This window comes from Manis javanica, chromosome 10, assembly GCF_040802235.1.
Source record: "Manis javanica isolate MJ-LG chromosome 10, MJ_LKY, whole genome shotgun sequence".
Lineage (NCBI taxonomy): Eukaryota > Metazoa > Chordata > Mammalia > Pholidota > Manidae > Manis > Manis javanica.
In genome coordinates, this window is record NC_133165.1 from 66,864,835 (window position 1) to 66,886,896 (window position 22,062).

The window sequence follows — 22,062 nt, forward strand, 5'->3', positions numbered from 1 at the left end:
AGTCTCTTCTAGTTGGACTGTCATCTTCTCATTCAATATCTCTATTCCTGGCTATCGGCAGGTTCTCTGCAGCTTCAGTTTCCTATCATTAGGAGCCAATTAGTGTACTATGGTGAAACATAATACTCTCATAGGTGCAATATATTCAAAATTATTGCTAGAAATTAGAAAACAAAAATAAACTCTAAGTGCTGATTAAAACTGCAATAAAAATCCAACATTTCCTTTACTCTCAAACAGCAATATGATATTAGAACCACCAATCATATAAATGAGGATAGAAAAATATATTTACAAGTATTTTACTCTAGTAGTTATTTTAAGTTTGTCACTTGGTTTCTTTACATTAGTCATCTTTGTAATATTTATAGAATAATGAGATAGAGATAGTTTGTCTTTACACATTTCAAAATGTTTTGACTCTAAAACTTGAGAGACCTATCCATAAACATAAACTATGTGTAAGTATCATAAATTATTGCCACTATTAAACATCCATATCCAAAGCAAAGTATCACTCTGGCCTCACAGTATATTTAGATACTATTGTATAGTAACTAGTTTAAAAATATTAATTTCAATTTATTCACTGCATCATCCATATAAATACCACCACCCACTACCCATTGTCTGGGGCAAGGAATATATTTTTGCCCGTTAAATAGAAAGGAATCTTACTGTTTAACAAAAAGTTTCACATACTCCTTTCTGTACATCAAACATTGCTCTAAGTCATGTGCACCAATATTACCTCACTTCCCGATGTTATAGATGAGGAAATGGGGGGATGGAGAGGGGCTAGCAGCTGGCCCTAGTTCCCACAGCTGACAAGTAACAGAGCTAGGATTTGAATCCCAACCGTGTAGCCTCTACATTTACTGGCTCTCAATTCATTAATTTTTTATTTTCAAGGTACCTCATGGTGAAAGTGGCAAGCAGAATCACAAACTTTCTAAATCTCTTTTACTATCTACTTTGAATAGACACTCTCATCACTTTTCATTCAGTTTTTATAAGATGTGTTAGTTAAAATAAAAAGTAATAATTAGCAATGAAAGTCATACTTTGTTAAGTTCTTTACGAAGCCTTTCGTTTTCAGCAACAATTTTCTCTTTGCCTTTGTTTGTGGAATGACGGTGCACGCTCAGCTGACGTCCCAGGAGAGCTTTGACTTGTTCCACTTCAGCCTAGTAGTAAAAACTATACATTATCGAAATGAAATAAAAGATGACCTTGTAAACTCACTAAACTTATTTCCAAATAGTTTTAGAGCCCATATTTGATAGAATTAAAGTCTTCCCTTTAATACCAGTCATCTGAAGTAAACATTCCCCACCTTGGCTACACATTAGAATAAAGTGATGACTTAAAAAAAATCACAATATCCCAAAAGAATCTAATCAATCTCAGAAGTGGGTGTGTAGGCATCTGCATTTTTGAAAAAAGGCACACGTCATTATGTTATGTTGCCAGAGGGAGAACCATTGATCTTCAAATACTATGACCAAGTGGAGTTACTCTAATTACTCTTAGCCTTGTCTCCATTGAAGTTGTTTCTCTGTAGTGTAAACTATCTATTGCATCCATTAAAACAATTTTATGCAGTACATTTAAAATTTTCCTAAAAAACTAATACAAATTACAGTGGTAAAACATTCTACCCCATGATCATATTTTAAATATTACCTTCAACTTTTCACTTTCCATCACAATATTAGCCATTTTTTCACTGGTTATTATTCCTGATGCTTTTTTCAATTGTTCATTTTCCCTTTGGACTTTTTCAACTACTTTTTTCATTAAACCAGTGGTTTTTTCTAATTCTGGAATTGTCTTTCCACTTCTACCAGACTGCAAAAGAATATATTAACTTTTTCTTTGACCAAATATTTTAGAGAGTATAATATAAAGTACCAATATCATAGGCTCATTATTATACTCGCTGTTAATTCCTAATATATGAAACCAAAGCTTGTATTACTTACATTCATTACAATAACCCTATGTGATGGGAATCATAATTCTTACTTTACATACAAGAAAATCAAGACTCAAGAGAAGTTGATATTCCTCAAGTCACATAGCTAACAGCTAAGTAACAGCTAATAATCTAGCCTTGATGTCTGTTCCAAATTAATAAACCTAAGAACCTAAATATTTTATTTAGCTAATGTCCTTTCCAGCATAGGAGTTTTCTTTTTTTTTAATGCATGCAAACCATGTTTATATTTTCTCATAAAAGGAAAAGATACTTCAACAGAAATAAGAGAAAAGTGCAGGATAACATTCCTCTTTCTAGAGAGGCTGAGGTGCTTTGTTACATTCCACTGTCTCCAAAATGTTCATCTCGCCCACAGGCACATCCCTGCTGGCACCAGGCTGTGCCAGGACATGGCAGAGGCCACATGTACAACAGCCAATTTGATTTTAACTCAAGGGACCTCTGGCAGAGAAGTGACACCACTGATATAAAATCACTATTACATGCTCAAATAATAATAAGATGTGCCAATTCAGTGATAAATGAGATTATTATTATTTTTTTGAAGAACATTAAGTTTACTAGGCTCTCCCTTACCCCAAGTTCCCCCCACAAACCCCATTACAGTCATTGTCCATCAGCATAGTAAGATATTGTAGAATCACTACTTGTCTTCTCTCTGTTGCAAAGCCCTCCTCTTTCCCCCACCCCCCACATTATACATGCTAATCATAATACCCCCTTTCTTCTTCCCTGCCCTTATCCCTCCCTACCCTCCCATTCTCCCATCTCTTTCCCTTTGGTAACTGTTAGTCCATTCTTGGGTTCTGTGATACTGCTGCTGTTTTGTTCCTTCAGTTTTTCTTTTGTTCTTATACTCCACAGATGAGTGAAATCATTTGGTATTTGTTTTTCTCTGCTTGGCTTATTTCACTGAGCATAATACCCTCTAGCTCCATCCATGTTGATGCAAATGGTAGGATTTGTTTTCTTCTTACGGCTGAATAATATTCCATTGTGTATATGTACCTCATCTTCTTTATCCATTCATCTACTGATGGACACTTAGGTTGCTTCCATTTCTTGGCTATAGTAAATAGTGCTGCGATAAACAGGGGTCCATCTGTCTTTTTCAACCTGGGGTGCTGCATCCTTAGGGTAAATTCCTAGAAGTGGAATTCCTGGGTCAAATGGTAAGTCTATTTTGAGCATTTTGAGGAACCTCCATATTGCTTTCCATAATGGTTGAACTAATTTACATTCCCACCAGCAGTGTAGGAGGGTTCCCCTTTCTCTGCAACCTCGCCAACATTTGTTGTTTGTCTTTTGGATGGTGGCGATCCTTACTGGTGTGAGGTGATATCTCTCTCATTGTGGTTTTAATTTGCATTTCTCTGATAACTAGCGATGTGGTGCATCTTTTCATGTGTCTATTGGCCATCTGAATTTCTTCTTTGGAGAAGCGTCTGTTCAGGTCCTCTGCCCATTTTTTAATTGGATTATTTGCTTTTTGTTTGTTGAGGAGCATGAGCTCTTTATATATTTTGGATGTCAACACTTTATCAGATCTGTCATTTAGGAAATATTCTTCCATACTGTAGGGTACCTTTTTGTTCTATTGATGGTGTCCTTTGCTGTACAGAAGCTTTTCAGCTTGATATAGTCCCACTTGTTCATTTTTGCTTTTGTTTTCCTTGCCCGGGGAGATATATTCATGAAGAAGTCACTAATGTTCACATCCAAGAGATTTTTGCCTATGTTTTTTTCTAAGAGTTTTATGGTTTCATGACTTACATTCAGGTCTTTCATACATTTTGAATTTAGTTTTGTGTATGGGGTTAGACAGTGATCCAGTTTCATTCTCTTACATGTAGCTGTCCAGTTCTGCCAGCACTATCTGTTGAAGAGACTGTCATTTCCCCATTGTATGTCCATGGCTCCTTTGTCATATATTAATTGACCATATATGTTTGGGTTAATGTCTGGAGTCTCTAATCTGTTCCACTGGTCTGTGGCTCTGTTCTTGTGCCAATACCAAACTGTCTTCATTACTGTGGCTTTGTAGTAGAGCTTGAAGTTGGGGAGCAAGATCCCTCCTACTTTATTCTTCCTTCTCAGGATTGCTTTGGCTATTCGGGGTCTTTGGTGTATCCATATGAATTTTTGAACTATTTGTTCCAGTTCGTTGAAGAATGTTGGTAATTTGATAGGGATTGCGTCAAATCTGTATATTGCTTTTGGCAGGATGGCCATTTTGATGATATTAATTCTTCCTAGCCAAGAGCATGGGATGATTTTCCATTTGTTAGTGTCCTCTTTAACTTCTCTTAAGAGTGTCTTATAGTTTTCAGGGTATAGGTCTTTCACTTCTTTGGTTAGGTTTATTCCTAGGTATTTTATTCTTTTTGATGCAATTGTGAATGGAATTGTTTTCCTGATTTCTCTATTGGTTCATTGTTAGTGTATAGGAAACCCACAGATTTCTTTATGTTAATTTTGTATCCTGCAACTTTGCTGTATTCTGATATCAGTTCTAGTAGTTTTGGAGTGGAGTCTTTATGGTTTTTTATGTACAATATCGTGTCATCTGCAAATAGTGACAGTTTAACTTCTTCTTTACCAATCTGGATTCCTTGTATTTCTTTGTTTTGTCTAACTGCCGTGGCTAGGACCTCCAGTACTATGTTAAATAACAGTGGGGAGAGTGGGCATCCCTGTCTTGTCCCCGATCTCAGAGGAAAAGCTTTCAGCTTCTCGCTGTTAAGTATGATGTTGGCTGTGGATTTATCGTATATTGCCTGTATTATGTTGAGGTACTTGCCCTCTATACCCATTTTGCTGAGAGTTTTTATTATGATTGGATGTTGACTTTCGTCGAATGCTTTTTCATTGTCTATGGAGATGATCATGTGGTTTTTGTCTTTCTTTTTGTTGATGTGGTGGATGATGTTGATGGATTTTCGAATGTTGTACCATCCTTGCATCCCTGGGATGAATCCCACTTGGACGTGGTGTATGATCCTTTTGATATATTGTTGAATTTGGTTTGCTAATATTTTACTGAGTATTTTTGCATCTACGTTCATCAGGGATATTGGTCTCTAGTTTTCTCTTTTGGTCGCATCTTTGCCTGGTTTTGATATTAGGGTGGTGCTGGCTTCATAGAGTGAGTTTGGGAATGTTCTCTCCTCTTCTATTTTTTGGAAAACTTTTAAGGAGAATGGGTATTATGTCTTCTCTGTATGTCTGATAAAATTCCGAGGTAAATCCATCTGGCCCGGGGGTTTTGTTCTTGGGTAGTTTTTTGATTACCGATTCAATTTCGTTGTTGGTAATTGGTCTGTTTAGATTTTCTGTTTCTTTCTGGGTCAGTCTGGGAAGGTTGTATTTTTCTAAGAGGTTGTCCATTTCTCCTACGTTTTCCAGCTTTTTAGCGTATAGGTTTTCATAGTAGTCTCTAATAGTTCCTTGTATTTCTGTGGGGTCTGTCGTGATTTTTCCTTTCTCATTTCTAATTCTGTTGATGTACGTTGACTCTTTTTCTCTTAATAAGTCTGGCTAGAGGCTTGTCTATTTTGTTTCTTTTCTCAAAGAACCAGCTCTTGGTTTCATTGATTTTTTTCTATTGTTTTATTCTTCTCAATTTTATTTATTTCTTCTCTGATCTTTATTATGTCCCTCCTTCTGCTGACTTTAGGCCTCATTTGTTCTTTTTCCAATTTTTGATAACTGTGATGTTAGACTATTTATTTGGGTTTGTTCTTCCTTCTTTAAATATGCCTGGATTGCTATATACTTTCCTCTTAAGACTGCTTTCACTGCGTCCCACAGAAGTTGGGGCCTTGTGTTGTTGTTGTTGTCATTGTCATTTATTTCCATATATTGCTGGATTTCCATTTTAATTAAGTCATTGATCCATTGACTATTTAGAAGCGTGTTGTTAAGCCTCCATGTGTTTGTGAGTCTTTTTGCTTTCTTGGTACAATTTATTTCTAGTTTTATACCTTTGTGGTCTGGAAAGTTGGTTGGTAGGATTTCAATCTTTTTGAATTTACTGAGGCTCTTTTTGTGGCCTAGTATGTGGTCTATTCTGAAGAATGTTCCATGTGCACTTGAGAAGAATGCGTATCCTGTTGGTTTTGGGTGTAGAGTTCTATAGATGTCTATTAGGTCCATCTGTTCTAGTGTGTTGTTCCGTGCCTCTGTGTCCTTACTTATTTTCTGTCTGATGGATCTGTCCTTTGGAGTGAATGGTGTGTTGAAGTCTCCTAAAATGAATGCATTGCAGTCTATTTCCTCCTTTAGTTCTGTTAGTATTTGTTTCACATATGCTGGTACTCCTGTGTTGGGTGCATATATATTTATAATGGTTATATCCTCTTGTTGGACCAGGCCCTTTATCATTATGTAATGTCCGTCTTTATCTCTTATTACTTTCTTTGTTTTGAAGTCTATTTTGTCTGATACTAGTACTGCAACTCCTGCTTTTTTCTCCCTATTGTTTGCATGAAATATCTTTTTCCATCCCTTGACTTTTAGTCTGTGCATGTCTTTGGGTTTGGGGTGAGTCTCTTGTAAGCAGCATATAGATGGGTCTTGTTTTTTTAATCCATTCAGTAACTCTATGTCTTTTGATTGGTGCATTCATTCCATTTACATTTAGAGTGATTATCGATAGGTATGTACTTATTGCCATTTCAGGCTTTAGATTCGTGGTTACCAAAGATTCCAGGTTACTTTCCTTACTATCTAAGAGTCTAACTTAACTCACTTAGTATGCTGTTACAAACACAATCTAAAGGTTCTTTTCTATTTCTCCTCCTTCATTCTTTATATATTAGGTATCAGATTCTATACTTTTTCTCTATCCCTTGATTGGCTTTGGGGATAGTCAATTTAATTTTGCTATTACCTCGCAATCAGCTGCTCCATCCTCCCTACCATGATTTTACTACCTCTGGTGATACAAAAACTCAGTTACCTTAGGTAATTGGATCATTTCCCTCTCTCTCCAACCCCAAGCCAGTATCTTCTTATTTAAAATAATGTACATGTATATATGACTCAGAATAAATTCTGTATTAAAATTTAATTTCTGCTCCTATGGTTCTCAAGCTGACCCAAGGAGCTTTTCTTTCTGTCAGCTATATATATAAATGGTATTTACTGTATGGGAAATTAAAACTGAGACATTTAAAAAATATTTATAAATTCAGTTAAAAATAAATATGAAGGCATTTTTGTTGAAAAATAGCCATGTGTACCAAACCAATTTAGTAAGAAGAGTGGCATCCTTCCATACTTGGGAATCTCTTCAGTGCCTGCCTTAATCAAAGACAGCTGGATTCTTACCTGCTTCTGCATCTAATTTGTTGAACTGTCACACCCATTAGTAAACTCCACTCCTAGTCTTGAGAGAGTGAGAGTGAAAAGGGAGGGTAACACCATAGCATTTGGTGAGAATAATTTTGACCCCAGTGTGTCCCTTGAAAGGGCCGTGGAGTTCCCCAGGATTCACAGGCCACTTTGAGAACTGCTGGTACAGACTATAAAGAGCATAACTTTACATTATTATCATAGGAATGTTAAGGAATGGGTGATAGGAGTACTGTCCCTAGATTTTAGATGTCAGTCTCAACCCACATGTGTAGGATAGGATTTAATTAATAATATAGTTACACTTAATAACCAAAAGACATATAGCTTGCATTTTATATAACCTGCTTAAACTTTATATAGCCTTAGACACATATCTAAAAGTCTATATAATCTTATACACTTAAAGTAAAAATCGTAGCCCACACGCTTAACCCACATGCTGTCTTACGCCATTTTCTGTTTAGCACCTAGCACGTAGCTATCATGAATTACTAATCACAATAGACTAGGGGAAAGTTAAAAATTAAATGTTAAATGGCTACTATTAGAAGAAATGATATTTACTTAAGGGTAATAAGCTGACATTATGTAAACTGACAGAAAAAGGATTGTATTATTCATGATTAAAAAATGTTTAACATTATGTAAACCTTAAAAAGATATTAAAATAAAGATCCTGCCGCTTGATGTCAGGAAATGTTACAACTTTAATTGGGTGTTTCATCTCCTCATTCATCTCACTTGCCGACGCTGTCCTTTCCTTTGTGACCCACACCTCGGCTGGAGCTGGACTCTGGCAAGTGGCGCCCATGGTGGGGCACGAAGGTAAGCTCTTTATACTATGGCATTTGCAGGGACAGATAGGATTCTGCTCAGGGTGCTCGAGACCCCTCTGTGAAGGAAGGCAGGGTGAGAAAGGGCAGATATGTCAGAACTTTGAGAAGCCATGGGCCATACTGAGTCTAAAGAAAGAGGACTCTTTATCAAAGTTTTAATGCATATGCTTGTAGGTAGAAGTATAAAAGCCACCAATAGACAATTAGCAAAATTCTTACATTTTGTCCAGGAATGTTGTCCTTGGTTTCCTGACCAAGGCACAGTGAGTCTCACAACCTGGCAGAAGGTTGGAGAAGAGAAAAGGGAATATTATGCCAGCCATGGACCTGAGAAGGTCCCTACAGATGCCTTTGCATTGTGGAATTTAATCAAAGAGGTTTTAAAACCTAAACAGCAGGTAGAGACCCTCCCATAAAAACCATCCAACTCTAGGTCTCAAGAGGAAGGCAACAGGCAGAAAACAAAAGGTAATAGGAAAGGATATGGCACTAATGAAATAAAAGACAAAAAGGAAGATCCCCTTGGGGAAGCTGATGAGGATACTCCTTTAGTTACCAAAAAGGAGAAACAAACAACACCTAAAGTCATGCTGGCATCAGCTCCTCCAGATGATGGTAATATTCCTGACCCACAGATCACACAGATTTGGAGGAGGAAGCTGCCAAATATAATAATGAAAATTATCCACCTAAATTAATTGCCCCTACTTTAAAGAAAAACCCTTCCTCCAAGAATCCCTTTGTAAGACCTTCTGAGTCTACTCCTATTAGTAAAACTCAGAGACCACCACCATTCCAGCCTCCTCCTCCCAGATTTGATCAAAAGACTCCTACCGGAGTAAGGGCTGCCTTAAAGCAAGCAGAACAAGAAGGAAACATAGAATTTGTGTGTTACCTAATTATTTTTGGAGGAGAATTTAACAATAAAAGCATCTCCTGGGAGCCCATCTCATATAAATTATTTTAAAAAATTAAAGGTTGCCTGCAAAAACCATGGTCTCTTAGCACCTTACACTTTGACATTAGTTGAGGCCTTATCCGGTAGATGGGTAACAGCACTCCTCACTGTAGCAAAACTTCAAGTGATGCTGGCCTCTGCTCCCCTTTATGCTGAAAAATTAACTCCATAAAAGAAGGAAATTTAGGAGAAAATGCAGCCCAATATAATCCTTTTAGAACAGGTGCTGCTCAACTAGTTAAAAAGCCTCCAGATTCCAAAATATCTATAATCGAGCAAACTAAAAAGAAAGAAGGCAATTAAATATTAGTAACTCAAGTCTTTGTGTCAGTTTGTCTGTGTATATGTTCTTTTGTGAAGTGTTGCTAACTGTAGTCATTGTGTCTCAATCTGTATGTTTATGTGTCTAAGTGTGTAAAAAATGTATTTTTTTAATCTCCAGGTGGTATTAATAACAATTGATTTAAAGACAAGTGCTTGTAAAAGTTGGGCATTCTAAAACTTTCAGAAAATTCTAATAAAAGATATTAAGCATTAATGCTAATTTAAGTTAAACTGAAACAGACATGTCCTTATGGTCATCAGCTGCCTAAGGTCATTGAAGCTAATTTATGTGTTAAATCTTTCAAGAAAAAATGCTTAAAGAGAGGCTTAACCTTGTCTATTGTTTTGGTAAAAGTTTTGTGAGTAATCTAGCATAGTTGTTAAGAATAAGTAAACTAAGTGTAGCAGGTAAACATCTTAATAATTGTGTGTTACAGTGTGTATACCTACAAACAGCAATAGAAATTTTGTGGAAAAATTAGTATGGTCATACTATATAAAATTAAAGCAAATGAGTCTTGATATCAGGCACACAGCAAAATTAAAATTTTGTTCTTAGCTATAAGGACAAAGTTTGTTTTAATTATTAGTCTGCTTTAATGTTAAAAAATTGCAAAAAGTTTTTTGTTTTATCAAAGTAGTTTCTCATGCTTAAAATTTCAATAAATTATCTAAAGTACTTAAAATAAGATCTTAATATTAAAAGAACTAAAAGCTAAATTTTACTAACAACTGTGTAGCCTTTTGTATTTGCCTTGAAATCTTTTCTTGCCATTCTAGTTAAATAGATAAGTATTGTTTCATAGTAACATAATTTTATTTAGGCTGTTTAGGCAAGTGCCTTAAAATTTTTCTGACAGCTTACCAAAATCAGATTTTAAGAAAGTGCTTTTACCTCTAGTTAACTCTGATATTTTCCAGAGGGCCCCTGGAACATGTCAGAGGAATTTTTTTTCTTATTGAAAAAATATTTGGCTAATTTGGCTTATTTATCTAATATATATTTACCTGGAAAACACTGTCAAAGAAGATAGTGCTAAACCTTATAACTAAATGTTTTATGTTACAAAAGTATCCAAATTTTCTTATGTCAATTGTCCTATAGTAAGCTCTTATCAAATCTTTAAACATCATCATTTATAAGTTTGCTGTCATTTATAGTCACTAATTATTTCTAAATTAGTAAAGAAATAGATTTTAGCAGAACAGGTATTGGTTACATAAGATTAAGTAAACTAAAGAAAATGATTTTGTGGCTTTTTGTCTTCAATTAATTCCAAACCTTTAGCAAAATAAAGACACCTGCTTACAGGGCAATAGAAAGAGCCTGATATTTTAATAACCTGGATATGCTTGTATTTTTAAACAGGACCCAGATACACCCGTGTGGGTACCAGACAAACTCATCAGACAAGTCTCAACCACCACCTCCTCCCCCACACAACTTCCTGAGATGAAGTGAAAGTCCCCGCCCAAGAAAAACCTTGAAGAACTTCTAGCACAGCATTTATAGAACCTCGCTCTGCAAGATTCCCGAAAAGCTCGGCAGTCGCGACCAAGTTTTCCCCCCGCAGCAGCAGCGATTAGCAAGATCAACTCCAGGAAGTGACCCTCTGACCTGAGACCAAATAAAGAAGCTGACGGAGAAAGCTGAAGCTGTAGATCGCCTTCAGGGTTTGCCTATTACTCGTAAAACTCTGTTTATTGCTATGCTTAGGTCCCACCCACATTAACTATATCTCTAAATGAAAAATCTTTCCTACAGTCTGAATTATGGCGAGTTGCAGCTTCTGTCAGACCAGCAACACTGCATAGACCCACAAAAAAAGCTGTTTATCAATTTCAAGCCTGTTTGTTAACTTTATATGCCTTTTTGCTATTTCAAAATTATATATCTATAAATATTAGCAAAATTATAGATAAATTCATCATAAATTGTAATAATTGTACTCGTATTTTTGTAAAACCTAATGCAAAAGTCATTTTTATTGTGTACCATCCCCCATATTTGATAATTTCTGTTGCTTTAAACTCTATGTAGTTTAATGATTATGGGCTACAAGCACTTCGTGGTACCAGCACTCTCTTACTTTGGGAAAGCGTTTTGTGGCAACTTTTATTCTTGGTATTGCTGCACTCATTACCTTAGCAACTTCCCTTTCTTTTTCAGCTGTAGCCCTAGTACAAGAGACCCACACTGCCACTTACTGATTAGTTGTCTAAAAATGTATCATTGGCTTTAGCCACTCAAAAGTTTATTGATCAAAAATTAAAGTCTAAAGTTAATGCCCTTAAAGAGACCCTATTTACGGTCCTAATGTTTTTATGCTTGTACATCAGCCTTCTTACGTTATTCTTCCTGTAGTTTTAAAAGAGCCCTAGTATAATGACCCAGAAATACAAGTTCTTCAGTTTATTAATTATGCTTTAAGCCACCCAAAGCAGTTTGTAGCTGCCTTAATATTAGGAATCACTGCATTAATTACACTCATCAGCTCATTTGCATTATCCCCTACAGCTTTAGTACAAGAAATCCACACACCCAACTACATAGACACTTTAAGCAAAAATGTTTCAGTAGCTTTATATTTACAAGAGCAGATTAATTTAAAAATTGAGGCATGAATTACTGTTTTAGAAAAAACCCTGCTGTATGTAGAAAATCAAGTCCAAAATTTAAAAACCCGCTTGATCACCACATGTTACAGTCAGTATAATAAATTTGCATGACTCCCTACTTATATAATTCCACCAAAACTTCTTGGGACAGTGTGAAAAATCATTTATTAGGCATTTTTGATAATTCTAATACTTCTTTAAATATGGCCAATTTACACAAAAAGATAAGAGCTATTAGTGAAACTCATGTATCCTCAGCCACAGCTCCTAAAGTTGCTAATTCTTTCCTGGCTACCCTGCGACTGTATACTACCCATACTGCTTGGTTTCCCTTTTTTATAAATTTCAGAATGTCAGCATTAATTATACTCTCCCTTCTACTCCTTTTCCCAGTCTTCATCCAACTGCTGAGCAAAAGAATATGAATAACCCATTTGAAATTGAAGATGCTTCAATTAGCTGCAAAAAATAAAAAAGGGGGAGATGGCCCAGGCCATGCTGCTCATGCTGTTTGACAAGGTCCAGGCACGAGGAGGAATCCTGAAAACAGGAAACCTCACAGCTGGCCCCTGCTAATTCCCGCACTTATTTTTACAGTTATGATGTTGGTGATTGGGTTCATATATGGGAAATCTTATGTACTTAAGATTTATTCATCCTTAGTAAATAACATAACCCAAAATATTAACCAAAGCAGCAATTTCAGAAATGAAAGCAATGTTATGGGACCAACTAACTGTTCCAGGCAGACTGCCGCAAATAAGTGAGGCAGAACAGCCTGGGCCTCTCTTAAAACTAGATGCAGTTTGTCCTCCCCTTTGTAACAATTCAAACATGACTAACTGGGATTTCTTTAGAATATTGGCAGAGAAGGAGTTATGGGAACCTAGGCCATGGAAAAACCCATTCTCCCAAGAAACTTATGTGAAACAGCAAAGTAATAAAGATTAATAGTCCCCACTGCCCAGGGCCCCCCTTATGTTGCTTATAATATTAGAAGACACCTCTGATAACCCCCTCATAGAAAGAATTTATGAGCAAAATAAAATTTATATTTACAAATACCCCATATATAAAAGTTTATGATAAATTTATAAAATATTACTATATTAATAGTAAGGTAGTAAGTGCAGATTTAGTGTTATTATATAAAGGATAGAGAGGACTGCAAGGCCCTCATGCCTGTAGATGCAGGAGGAAAGGTGTAAACATCTGAAATTGTGGAATTAATATTATAAAAGAATAAGGTGTTTTTATTGTATTCATATGAATGTTAAGGAATGGGTGATAGGAGTACCATCCCACACCTCAGCTGGAGCTGGACTCCGGCACCAAGCCCATTCCAAATCTGATGTGCAAACACAGACGTGTTCTGAGGCATGCTGGCCACGTGGAAGGCAAAGGGTGTGCTCTGGCCAGCTGCATGCAGGGAGTTCGGATTCAACCCTCCCCACAAAGGGTTCTTGAGACCAGTTCTCCCACTCTGTCCTGAACCAAGCTGAATGTCCCAGTGGTGGAGCTGCTGTGGGGGTGAGCCATGCTCATCCTAAAGCCCACACTGCCAGTGGGACCTGCTCACACCCTGGACGTGAAGGGCACTGAGATGGTGCTGCCGAACCCTGTTGTACTGGTCCCGCTGCTGGTGGTCAGGGTCATAGCTGCAAAGGCCGAGGTGGTGGCTGCAAAAAAGGAGGAAACATGGATCACTGTCTAACCCCATACGAAAAAGTTAATTTGAAATGGATAAGAGACCTGAATGTAAGTCATGAAACCATAAAACTCTTAGATATAATAGGCAAAAATCTCTTGGACATAAACATGAGTGACTTCTTCATGAATGTATCTCCCCAGGCAAGGGAAACAAAAGCAAAAATGAACAAATGGGACTATGTCAAGCTTAAAAGCTTCTGTACAGTTAAGGGCACCATCAACAGAACAAAAGGACATCCTACAGTATGGGAGAATATATTCATAAATGACAGATCTGATAAAGAGTTGACATCCAAAATATATAATGAGCTAACACAGCTCAACAAACAAAAAGCAAATCCAATTAAAAAATGGGCAGGGGAGCTGAACACACAGTTCTCCAAAGTAGAAAATCCGATGGCCAATAGACAAATGAAGAGATGCGCCACATCACTTGTCATCAGACAAATGCAAATTAAAACCACAATGAGATATCACCTCACACCAGGAAGGATTGCCGCCATCCAAAAGACAAACAACAAATGTTGACGAGGTTGTGGTGAAAGGGGAACCTTACTACACTGTTGGTGGGAATGTAAATTCGTTCAATCATTGTGAAAAGTAACATGGAGATTCCTCAAAAAGCTCAAAATAGAAATACCATTTGAACAAGGAATTCCACTCCTAGGAATTTACTCTAAGAATACAGCACCCCTATATTTTGAAAGAGACAGATGCACCCCTATGTTTATCACAGCACTATTTAAAACAGCCAAGAAATTGAAACAACCTAAGTGTCCATCAGTAGATGATGGATAAAAAAGATGTGATATATATGCACACTGGAATATTATTCAGCCATAATAAGAAAAAAAGTCCTACCATTTGCAACAACATGGATGGAACTACAGGGTATTGTGCTCAGTGAAATAAACCAGGTGGAGAAATACAAGTACCAAATGATTTCACTCATCTCTGGAGTATAACAACAAAGGAAAAACTGAAGGAAGAAAACAGTAGCAGAATCACAGAATCCAAGAATGGACTAACAGTTACAAAGACTAAGGGACTGAGAAGGATGGATGGGAATGGAGGGATAAGGGCAGGGAAAAAGACAGGGGGCGTTATGCTTAGCATGTATAATGTGGGGGGCATGGGGAGAGCTAGGCTACACACAGAAGATAAGTAGTGATTCTACCGCATGTTACTACGCTGATGGACAGTGACTCTGATGGAGTTTGTGTGGGGTATTTGGTAAAGGGGGAAGCCAAATAAACATAATGTTCTTAAGGTAATTGTAAATTGATAACAAAAAAAAAACATTTTAAAAGGCCAAGAATGATCTTCCTTTCTGCCTGTCTCTTAATGTCATTTTATCTCACTTTCCTTTTTAAACCTGTAGCCACACCTGGCTCTTATCTGCTCATGAAAACATAAACTCATCTCTGCCTTTGGGCCTTTGCTCCTGTGCCAACAAGGTTCTCCCCAACAGCTGCTGCCCCTGCTCCCAAATCTGGAACTGCGGCCATGGCCTCAGTTATCTACTGTCTCTAAAAGGCTGCTGCTGTCTACCTAAATAGCTCCTCCAGTCATGAGTTACACTGCTACCTGGTGCTGTTTATGGATAACTTCTGTGATAACATCTAAATCTTCAACACAGGGTCCAGCTCCAAAAGCAGAGACTGTGTCAGCACTTAAAAGAGCGATTGGCACAGCAGGCCAAGCCCATTCCAAATCTCACCTGCAATCCCAGACATGTCCTGAGGTGTGCTGGCCATGTGGAAGGGAGAGGGTGTGCTCTGGACAGCTGCACCCAGGGAGTTTGGATTCAAGGCTCCCCAGAAAGGGTTCTTGAGACCAGTTCTCCCACTCCGTCCTGACTCAAATACAAATGACCCAGTGGTGGAGCTCCTGTGGGGGTCCGCCATGCTGATCACAAAACCCCCATTGCCATTGGGGCCTGCTGACACCCCACACGTGATGGGCGATAAAGTAGTTCCGCCGAACACTGAGCTACTGGTCCTGCTGCTGGTGGTCAGGGTCATAGCTGCAAAGGCCGAGGTGATGGCTGCAAAAAAGGAGAAGACATGGATCATTGTCTAACCCAATACATAAAAGTAAATTTGAAATGGATCAAACACCTGAATGTAAACCATGAAACCAGAAAACTCTTAGACAAAGACAGGCAAAAATCTGTTGGACATAAACATGAGCGACTTCTTCATGAACGTATCTCCCAAGGAAAGGAAAACAAAACCAAAAATGAAAAAATGGGACTATATCAAGCTTAAAAGCTTCTGTACAGTAAAGAACACCATCAACAGAAGAAAAGGACATCCTACAGTATGGGAGAATATATTCATAAATGACAGATCTGATTAAAGGTCGACATCCAAAATATATAATGAGCTAACACAGCTCAACAAACAAAAAGCAAATATTCCAATTAAAAAATGGGCATGGGAGCTAAACAGACAGTTCTCCAAAGAAGAAATTCAGATGGCCAATAGACACATGAAATCATGTATCATATCGCTTATCATCAGAGAAATGCCAATTAAGACCACAATGAGATATCCCTCACACCAGGAAGGATCGCCGCCATACAAAACACAAACAACAAATGTATGCGAGGTTGTGGAGAAAGGGAACCCTCGTACACTGTAGGTGGGAATGTAAATTCGTTCAACCATTGTGAAAAGTAATATGGAGGTTCCTCAAAAAGCTCAAAATAGAAATACCATTTGACCCAGTAATTCCACACCAAGGAATTTACCCTAAGAATACAGATGCCCAGTTCAAAAAAAGACAGATGCACCCCTATATTTATCACAGCACTATTCAAAACAGCCAATAAATGGAAACAAACTAAGTGTCCATAAGTAGACGAATGGATAAAAAAGATTTGATACATATGCACAATGGAATATAATTCAGCCTTAAGAAGAAAACAAATCCTACCATTTGCAACAACATGGATGGAGCTCGAGGGAATTATGTTCAGTGAAATAAGTGAGGCGGAGAAAGAGGAGTACCAAATGATTTCACTCATCTCGGGAGTATAAGAGCAAAGGAAAAACTGAAGGAACAAAACAGCAGCAGAATCACAGAAAACAAGAATGGACTAACAGTTACCAAAGGGAAAGGGACTGACGAGGATGCGTAGGGAGGGATAAGGGCAGGGAAAAAGAAAGAGGACATTATGATTAGCATGTATATGGTGGGTCACGGAGAGCGCTAGGCTACACAGAGAAGACAAGCAGTGATTCTACAGCATGTTACTATGCTGATGGACAGTGACTCTAACGGGGTTTCTGCGGGGTACTTGGTGAAGAAGGGAGCCAAATAAACATGTTTTTAAGGTAACTGTACAGAGATACCAAAAAAAAAAAAAGCATTTGAACGGCTGTGAATGATCTTCCTTTCTGCCTATTTCTTAATGTCATTTTATCCCACTTTCCTTAATAACCTCTAGCCACACCTAGCTCTTCTCTGCTCATGAAAACATAAGCTCATCTCTGCCTTCGGACTTTTGCTCCTGTGCTGGTAACGTTCTCATCCCGACTTGCTGTCCATTCTCCCAGCTCTGGAAATGCAGCCATGGCCTCACTTTGTTATTGTCTCAGAAAGGCTGCCGGGGTCTATCTAAATAGCTCCTCTGGTTGATGAGTTACACTGCCTCATGACCTCATGACGCTGTTTACAGATAACTTTTGTGATAACATCTAAATCTTCACCACAGCATACAGCTCCGAAAGCAGAGACTGTGTCAGCACTTAAGACAGCACCTGGCAATGCACCCCGAGCCCATTCTGAATCTCACCTGCAATCCCAGACGTGTTCTGAGGCGTCCTAGCCATGTGGAAGGGAGAGGGTGTGCTCTGGTCAGCTGCACCCAGGGAGTTCAGATTCAAGGCTCCCCAGAAAGGGATCCTGAGTCCAGTTCTCCCACTCCGTCCTAACCCAAAGGTGAATGTCCCAATGGTGGAGCTGCTGTGGGGGGGCAGCCATGCTCATACTAAAGCCCCCACTGCCAGCAGGACCTGCTCACACCCTGGACGTGAAGGGCACTGAGATAGTGCTGCCAAACCCTGTTGTACTGGTCCTGCTGCTGCTGGTCAGGGTCATAGCTGCAAAGGCCGAGGTGATGGCTGCAAAAAAGGAGGAAACATGGATCACTGTCTAACACTATACACAAAAGTAAATTTGAAATGGATCAAAGACCTGAATTTAAATCATGATATCATAAAACTCTTAGACAAAAACAGGCAAAAATCTCTTGGACATGAACATGAGTGACTTCTTCATGAACGTATCTCCCCAGGCAAGGGAAACAAAAGCAAATATGAAGAAATGGTACTATATCAAGCTTAAAAGCTTCTGTAAGTAATGAACACCAACAACATAAGAAAAGGACATCCTACAGTATGGGAGAATATATTCATAAATGACAGATCTGATAAAGAGTTGACATCCAAAATATATAATGAGCTAACAGAGCTCAACAAACAAAAAGCAAATAATCCAATTAAAAAATGGGCAGGGGAGCTGAACAGACAGTTCTCCAAAGAAGAAAATCCGATGGCCAATAGACAAATTAAGAGATGCACCACATCACTTGTCATCAGACAAATACAAATTAAAACCACAATGAGATGTCACCTCACACCAGTAAGGATTGCCGCCATCCAAAAGACAAACAACAAGAAATGTTGGCAAGGTTGTGGTGAAAGGGGAACCTTACTACACTGTTGGTGGGAATGTAAATTCGTTCAACCATTGTGAAAAGCAATATGGAGGTTCCTCAAAAAGCTCAAAATAGAAATACCATTTGAACAAGGAATTCCACTCCTAGGAATTTACTCTAAGAATACAGCACCCCTATATTTTGAAAGAGACAGATGCACCCCTATGTTTATCACAGCACTATTTACAACAGTCAAGAAATTGAAACAACCTAAGTGTCCATCAGTAGATGAATGGATAAAGAAGATGTGATACATATGCACACTGGAATATTATTCAGCCATAATAAGAAAAAAAGTCCTACCATTTCCAACAACATGGATGGAACTACAGGGTATTATGCTCAGTGAAATAAGCCAGGTGGAGAAATACAAGTTCCAAATAATTTCACTCATCTCTGGAGTATAAGAACAAAGGAAAAACTGAAGGAACAAAACAGCAGCAGAATCACAGAATCCAAGAATGGACTAACAGTTACAAAGGGAAAGGGACTGTGGAGGATGGATGGGAATGGAGGGATAAGGGCAGGGAAAAATAAGGGGGCATTACGCTTAGCATGTACAATGTGGGGGGCATGGGGAGGGCTAAGCTACACACAGAAGATAAGTAGTGATTCTACAGCATGTTACTATGCTGATGGACAGTGACTCTGATGGAGTTTGTGTGGGGTACTTGGTGAAGGGGAAAGCCAAATCAAAATAATGTTCTTAAGGTAATTGTAGATTGATAACAAAAAAAATGTTTTTTAAAGGCTCTAAATGATCTTCCTTTCTGCCTGTGTCTTAATGTAATTTTATCTCACCTTCCTTTTTAAACCTGTAGCCACACCTGGCTCTTATCTGCTCATGGAAACATAAGCTAATCTCTGCCTTTGGGCCATTGCTCCTGTGCCTACAAGGTTCTCACCCCAGCTGCTGTCCCTACTCCCAATTCTGGAACAGCAGCCATGGCCTCAGTTATCTACTGTCTCTAAAAGGCTGCCGCTGTCTACCTAAATAGCACTTCCAGTCTTGAGTTACACTGCTACCTGGTGCTTTTTATGGATAACTTCTGTGATAACATCTAAATCTTCAACACAGGGTCCAGCTCCAAAAGCAGAGACTGTGTCAGCACTTAAAAGAGCGATTGGCACAGCAGGCCAAGCCCATTCCAAATCTCACCTGCAATCCCAGACGTGTCCTGAGGTGTGCTGGCCATGTGGATGGGAGAGGGTGTGCTTTGGCCAGCTGCACCCAGGCAGTTCTCATTCAAGGCGCCCCAGAAAGGGTTCTTGAGACCAGTTCTGCCACTCCGTCCTGACCCAAATCCGAATGACCCGATGGTGGAGCTGCTGTTCGGGGCAGCCATGCTGATCACAAAACCCCCACTGCCAGCAGGACCTGCTGACACCCCAGATATGATGGGTGATAAAGTAGTGCTGCCGACCACTGACCTACTGGTCCCGCTGCTGGTGGTCAGGGTCATAGCTGCAAAGGCTGAGGTGATGGCTGCAAAAAAGGTGGAGACATGGATCATTGTCTAACCCAATACACAAAAGTAAATTCAAAATGGATCAAAGACTTGAATGTAAGCCATGAAACCAGAAAACTCTTAGACAAAGATAGGCAAAAATCTTTTGGACATAAACATGAGCGACTTCTTCATGAATGTATCTCCCAAGGAAAGGGAAACAAAACCAAAAATGAAAAAATGGGACTATATCAACCTTAAAAGCTTCTGTAAAGTAAAGAACACCATAAATGGAAAAAAATGACATCCTACAGTACGGGAGAATATATTTATAAATGACAGATCTGATTAAGGGTCAACATCCAAAATATATAATGACCTAACACAGCTCAACAAACAAAAAGCAAATATTCCAATTAAAAAATGGGCATGGGAGCTAAACAGACAGTTCTCCAAAGAAGAAATTCAGATGGCCAATAGACACATGAAATCATGTGTCATATCGCTGGTCATCAGAAAAAAGCCAATTAAGACCACAATGTGATATCAGCTCACACCAGGAAGGATCGCTGCCATACAAAACACAAACAACAGCAAACGTTGGCGAGGTGTGGAGAAAGCGGAACCCTCCTACCCTGTCACTGTGAATGTAAATTCGTTCAACCATTGTGAAAAGCCATATGCAGGTTCCTCAAAAAGCTCAAAATAGAAATACCATTTGACCCAGTAATTCCACACCAAGGAATTACCCCAAGAATACAGATGCCCAGTTCGAAAAAAGACAGATGCACCCCTATATTTATCGCAGCACTATTCAAAACAGCCAAGAAATGGAAACAAACTAAGTGTCCATTAGTAGACGAATGGATAAAAACGATTTGATACATATGCACAATGGAATATAATTCAGCTATAAGAAGAAAACAAATTCTACCATTTGCAACAACATGGATGGAGCTAGAGGGTATTATCTTCAGTCAAATAAGTGAGGTGGAGAAAGACAAGTACCAAATGATTTCACTCATCTTGGGAGTATAAGGGCAAAGGAAAAACTGAAGGAACAAAACAGCACCAGAATCACAGAACCCAAGAATGGACTAACAATTACCAAAGGGACAGGGACCAAGGAGGACGGTTGGGAAGGGAGGGATAAGGGCATGGAAAAAGAAAGGGGGCATTATTATTAGCATGTATAATATGAGGGGGCACAGGGAGGGCTAGGGTAAACACAGAAGACAAGTAATGATTCTACAGCATGTTACTATGCTGATGGACAGTGACTCTAATGGGGATGGTGCAGGGTACATGCGAAGGGCGGGGCCAAATAAAAATAATGTTCTTAAGATAATTGTAGATTGATACCTAAAAACAAAAAAGCCATTTTAAAAAGCCGTGAATGATCTTCCTTTCTGCCTGTCTCTTAATGTCATTTTATCCCATCTGCCTATTTAAACCTCTAGCCACACTGGCTCTTCTCTGCTCACAAAAATATAACATTGTCTCTGCCTTCATGCCTTTGCTCCTCTGCCTGCAAAATCCTCAACACCAGACGAGGTACCGGCTCCAAACTCTGAAGTTGCAGTCATTTTCTCAGTTTCCTATTGTCTCAGAAAGGCTGCCACTGACTACCTAAATAGATCCTCTGGTGATGAGTTACACTGGTACCTGATGCTCTTTATAGAAAACTTCTGTGATAACATCTAAATATTCATCACAGCATACAGCTCCGAAAGCAGAGACACTGTCAGCACGTAAAACAGAACCTGGCACTGCAGACTGAGTTCATTCAAAATCTCACCTGCAATCTCAGACGTGCTCTGGCGTATGCTGGCCACATGGAAGGGAGAGGGTGTGCTCTGGGCAGCTGTACCCAGGGAGCTCGGTTTTAAGGCTCCCCAAAAAGGGTTCTTGAGATGAGTTCTCTCACTCTGTCCTGACCCACAGCCAAATGCGCCAGTGGTGGGGCTGCTGTGGCGGGCAGGCACGCGTGTCCCAAAGCCCCCACTGCCAGTGGGGCCTGCTGACACCATAGATGTGAAGGGCGCTGACACGGTGCTGCCGAACCCAGATATCCTGGTCCC

General features: G+C 38.9%; 1 protein-coding gene across 2 annotated transcripts; it reads right to left on the reverse strand.

The window, feature by feature from the left end:
• Positions 1–1,146: 1,146 nt before the first annotated feature.
• Positions 1,147–21,110, reverse strand: LOC140843041 (nuclear envelope pore membrane protein POM 121C-like). Of its 2 annotated transcripts, XM_073215584.1 has the most exons (5): positions 19,693–21,110; positions 17,610–17,937; positions 15,528–15,854; positions 13,405–13,776; positions 1,147–1,187 (listed from the first exon to the last, which is right to left on the reverse strand). In XM_073215584.1, the coding sequence occupies exons 1-2, from the start codon at positions 20,045–20,047 to the stop codon at positions 17,834–17,836; spliced, it is 459 nt and encodes a 152-aa protein (XP_073071685.1). In that variant the 5' UTR covers positions 20,048–21,110; the 3' UTR covers positions 1,147–1,187; positions 13,405–13,776; positions 15,528–15,854; positions 17,610–17,833. The 2 variants fall into 2 exon arrangements, with proteins under 2 accessions (XP_073071685.1, XP_073071684.1); XM_073215583.1 differs by lacking the exon at positions 19,693–21,110 and having other exon boundaries at positions 17,610–19,072.
• Positions 21,111–22,062: the final 952 nt, after the last annotated feature.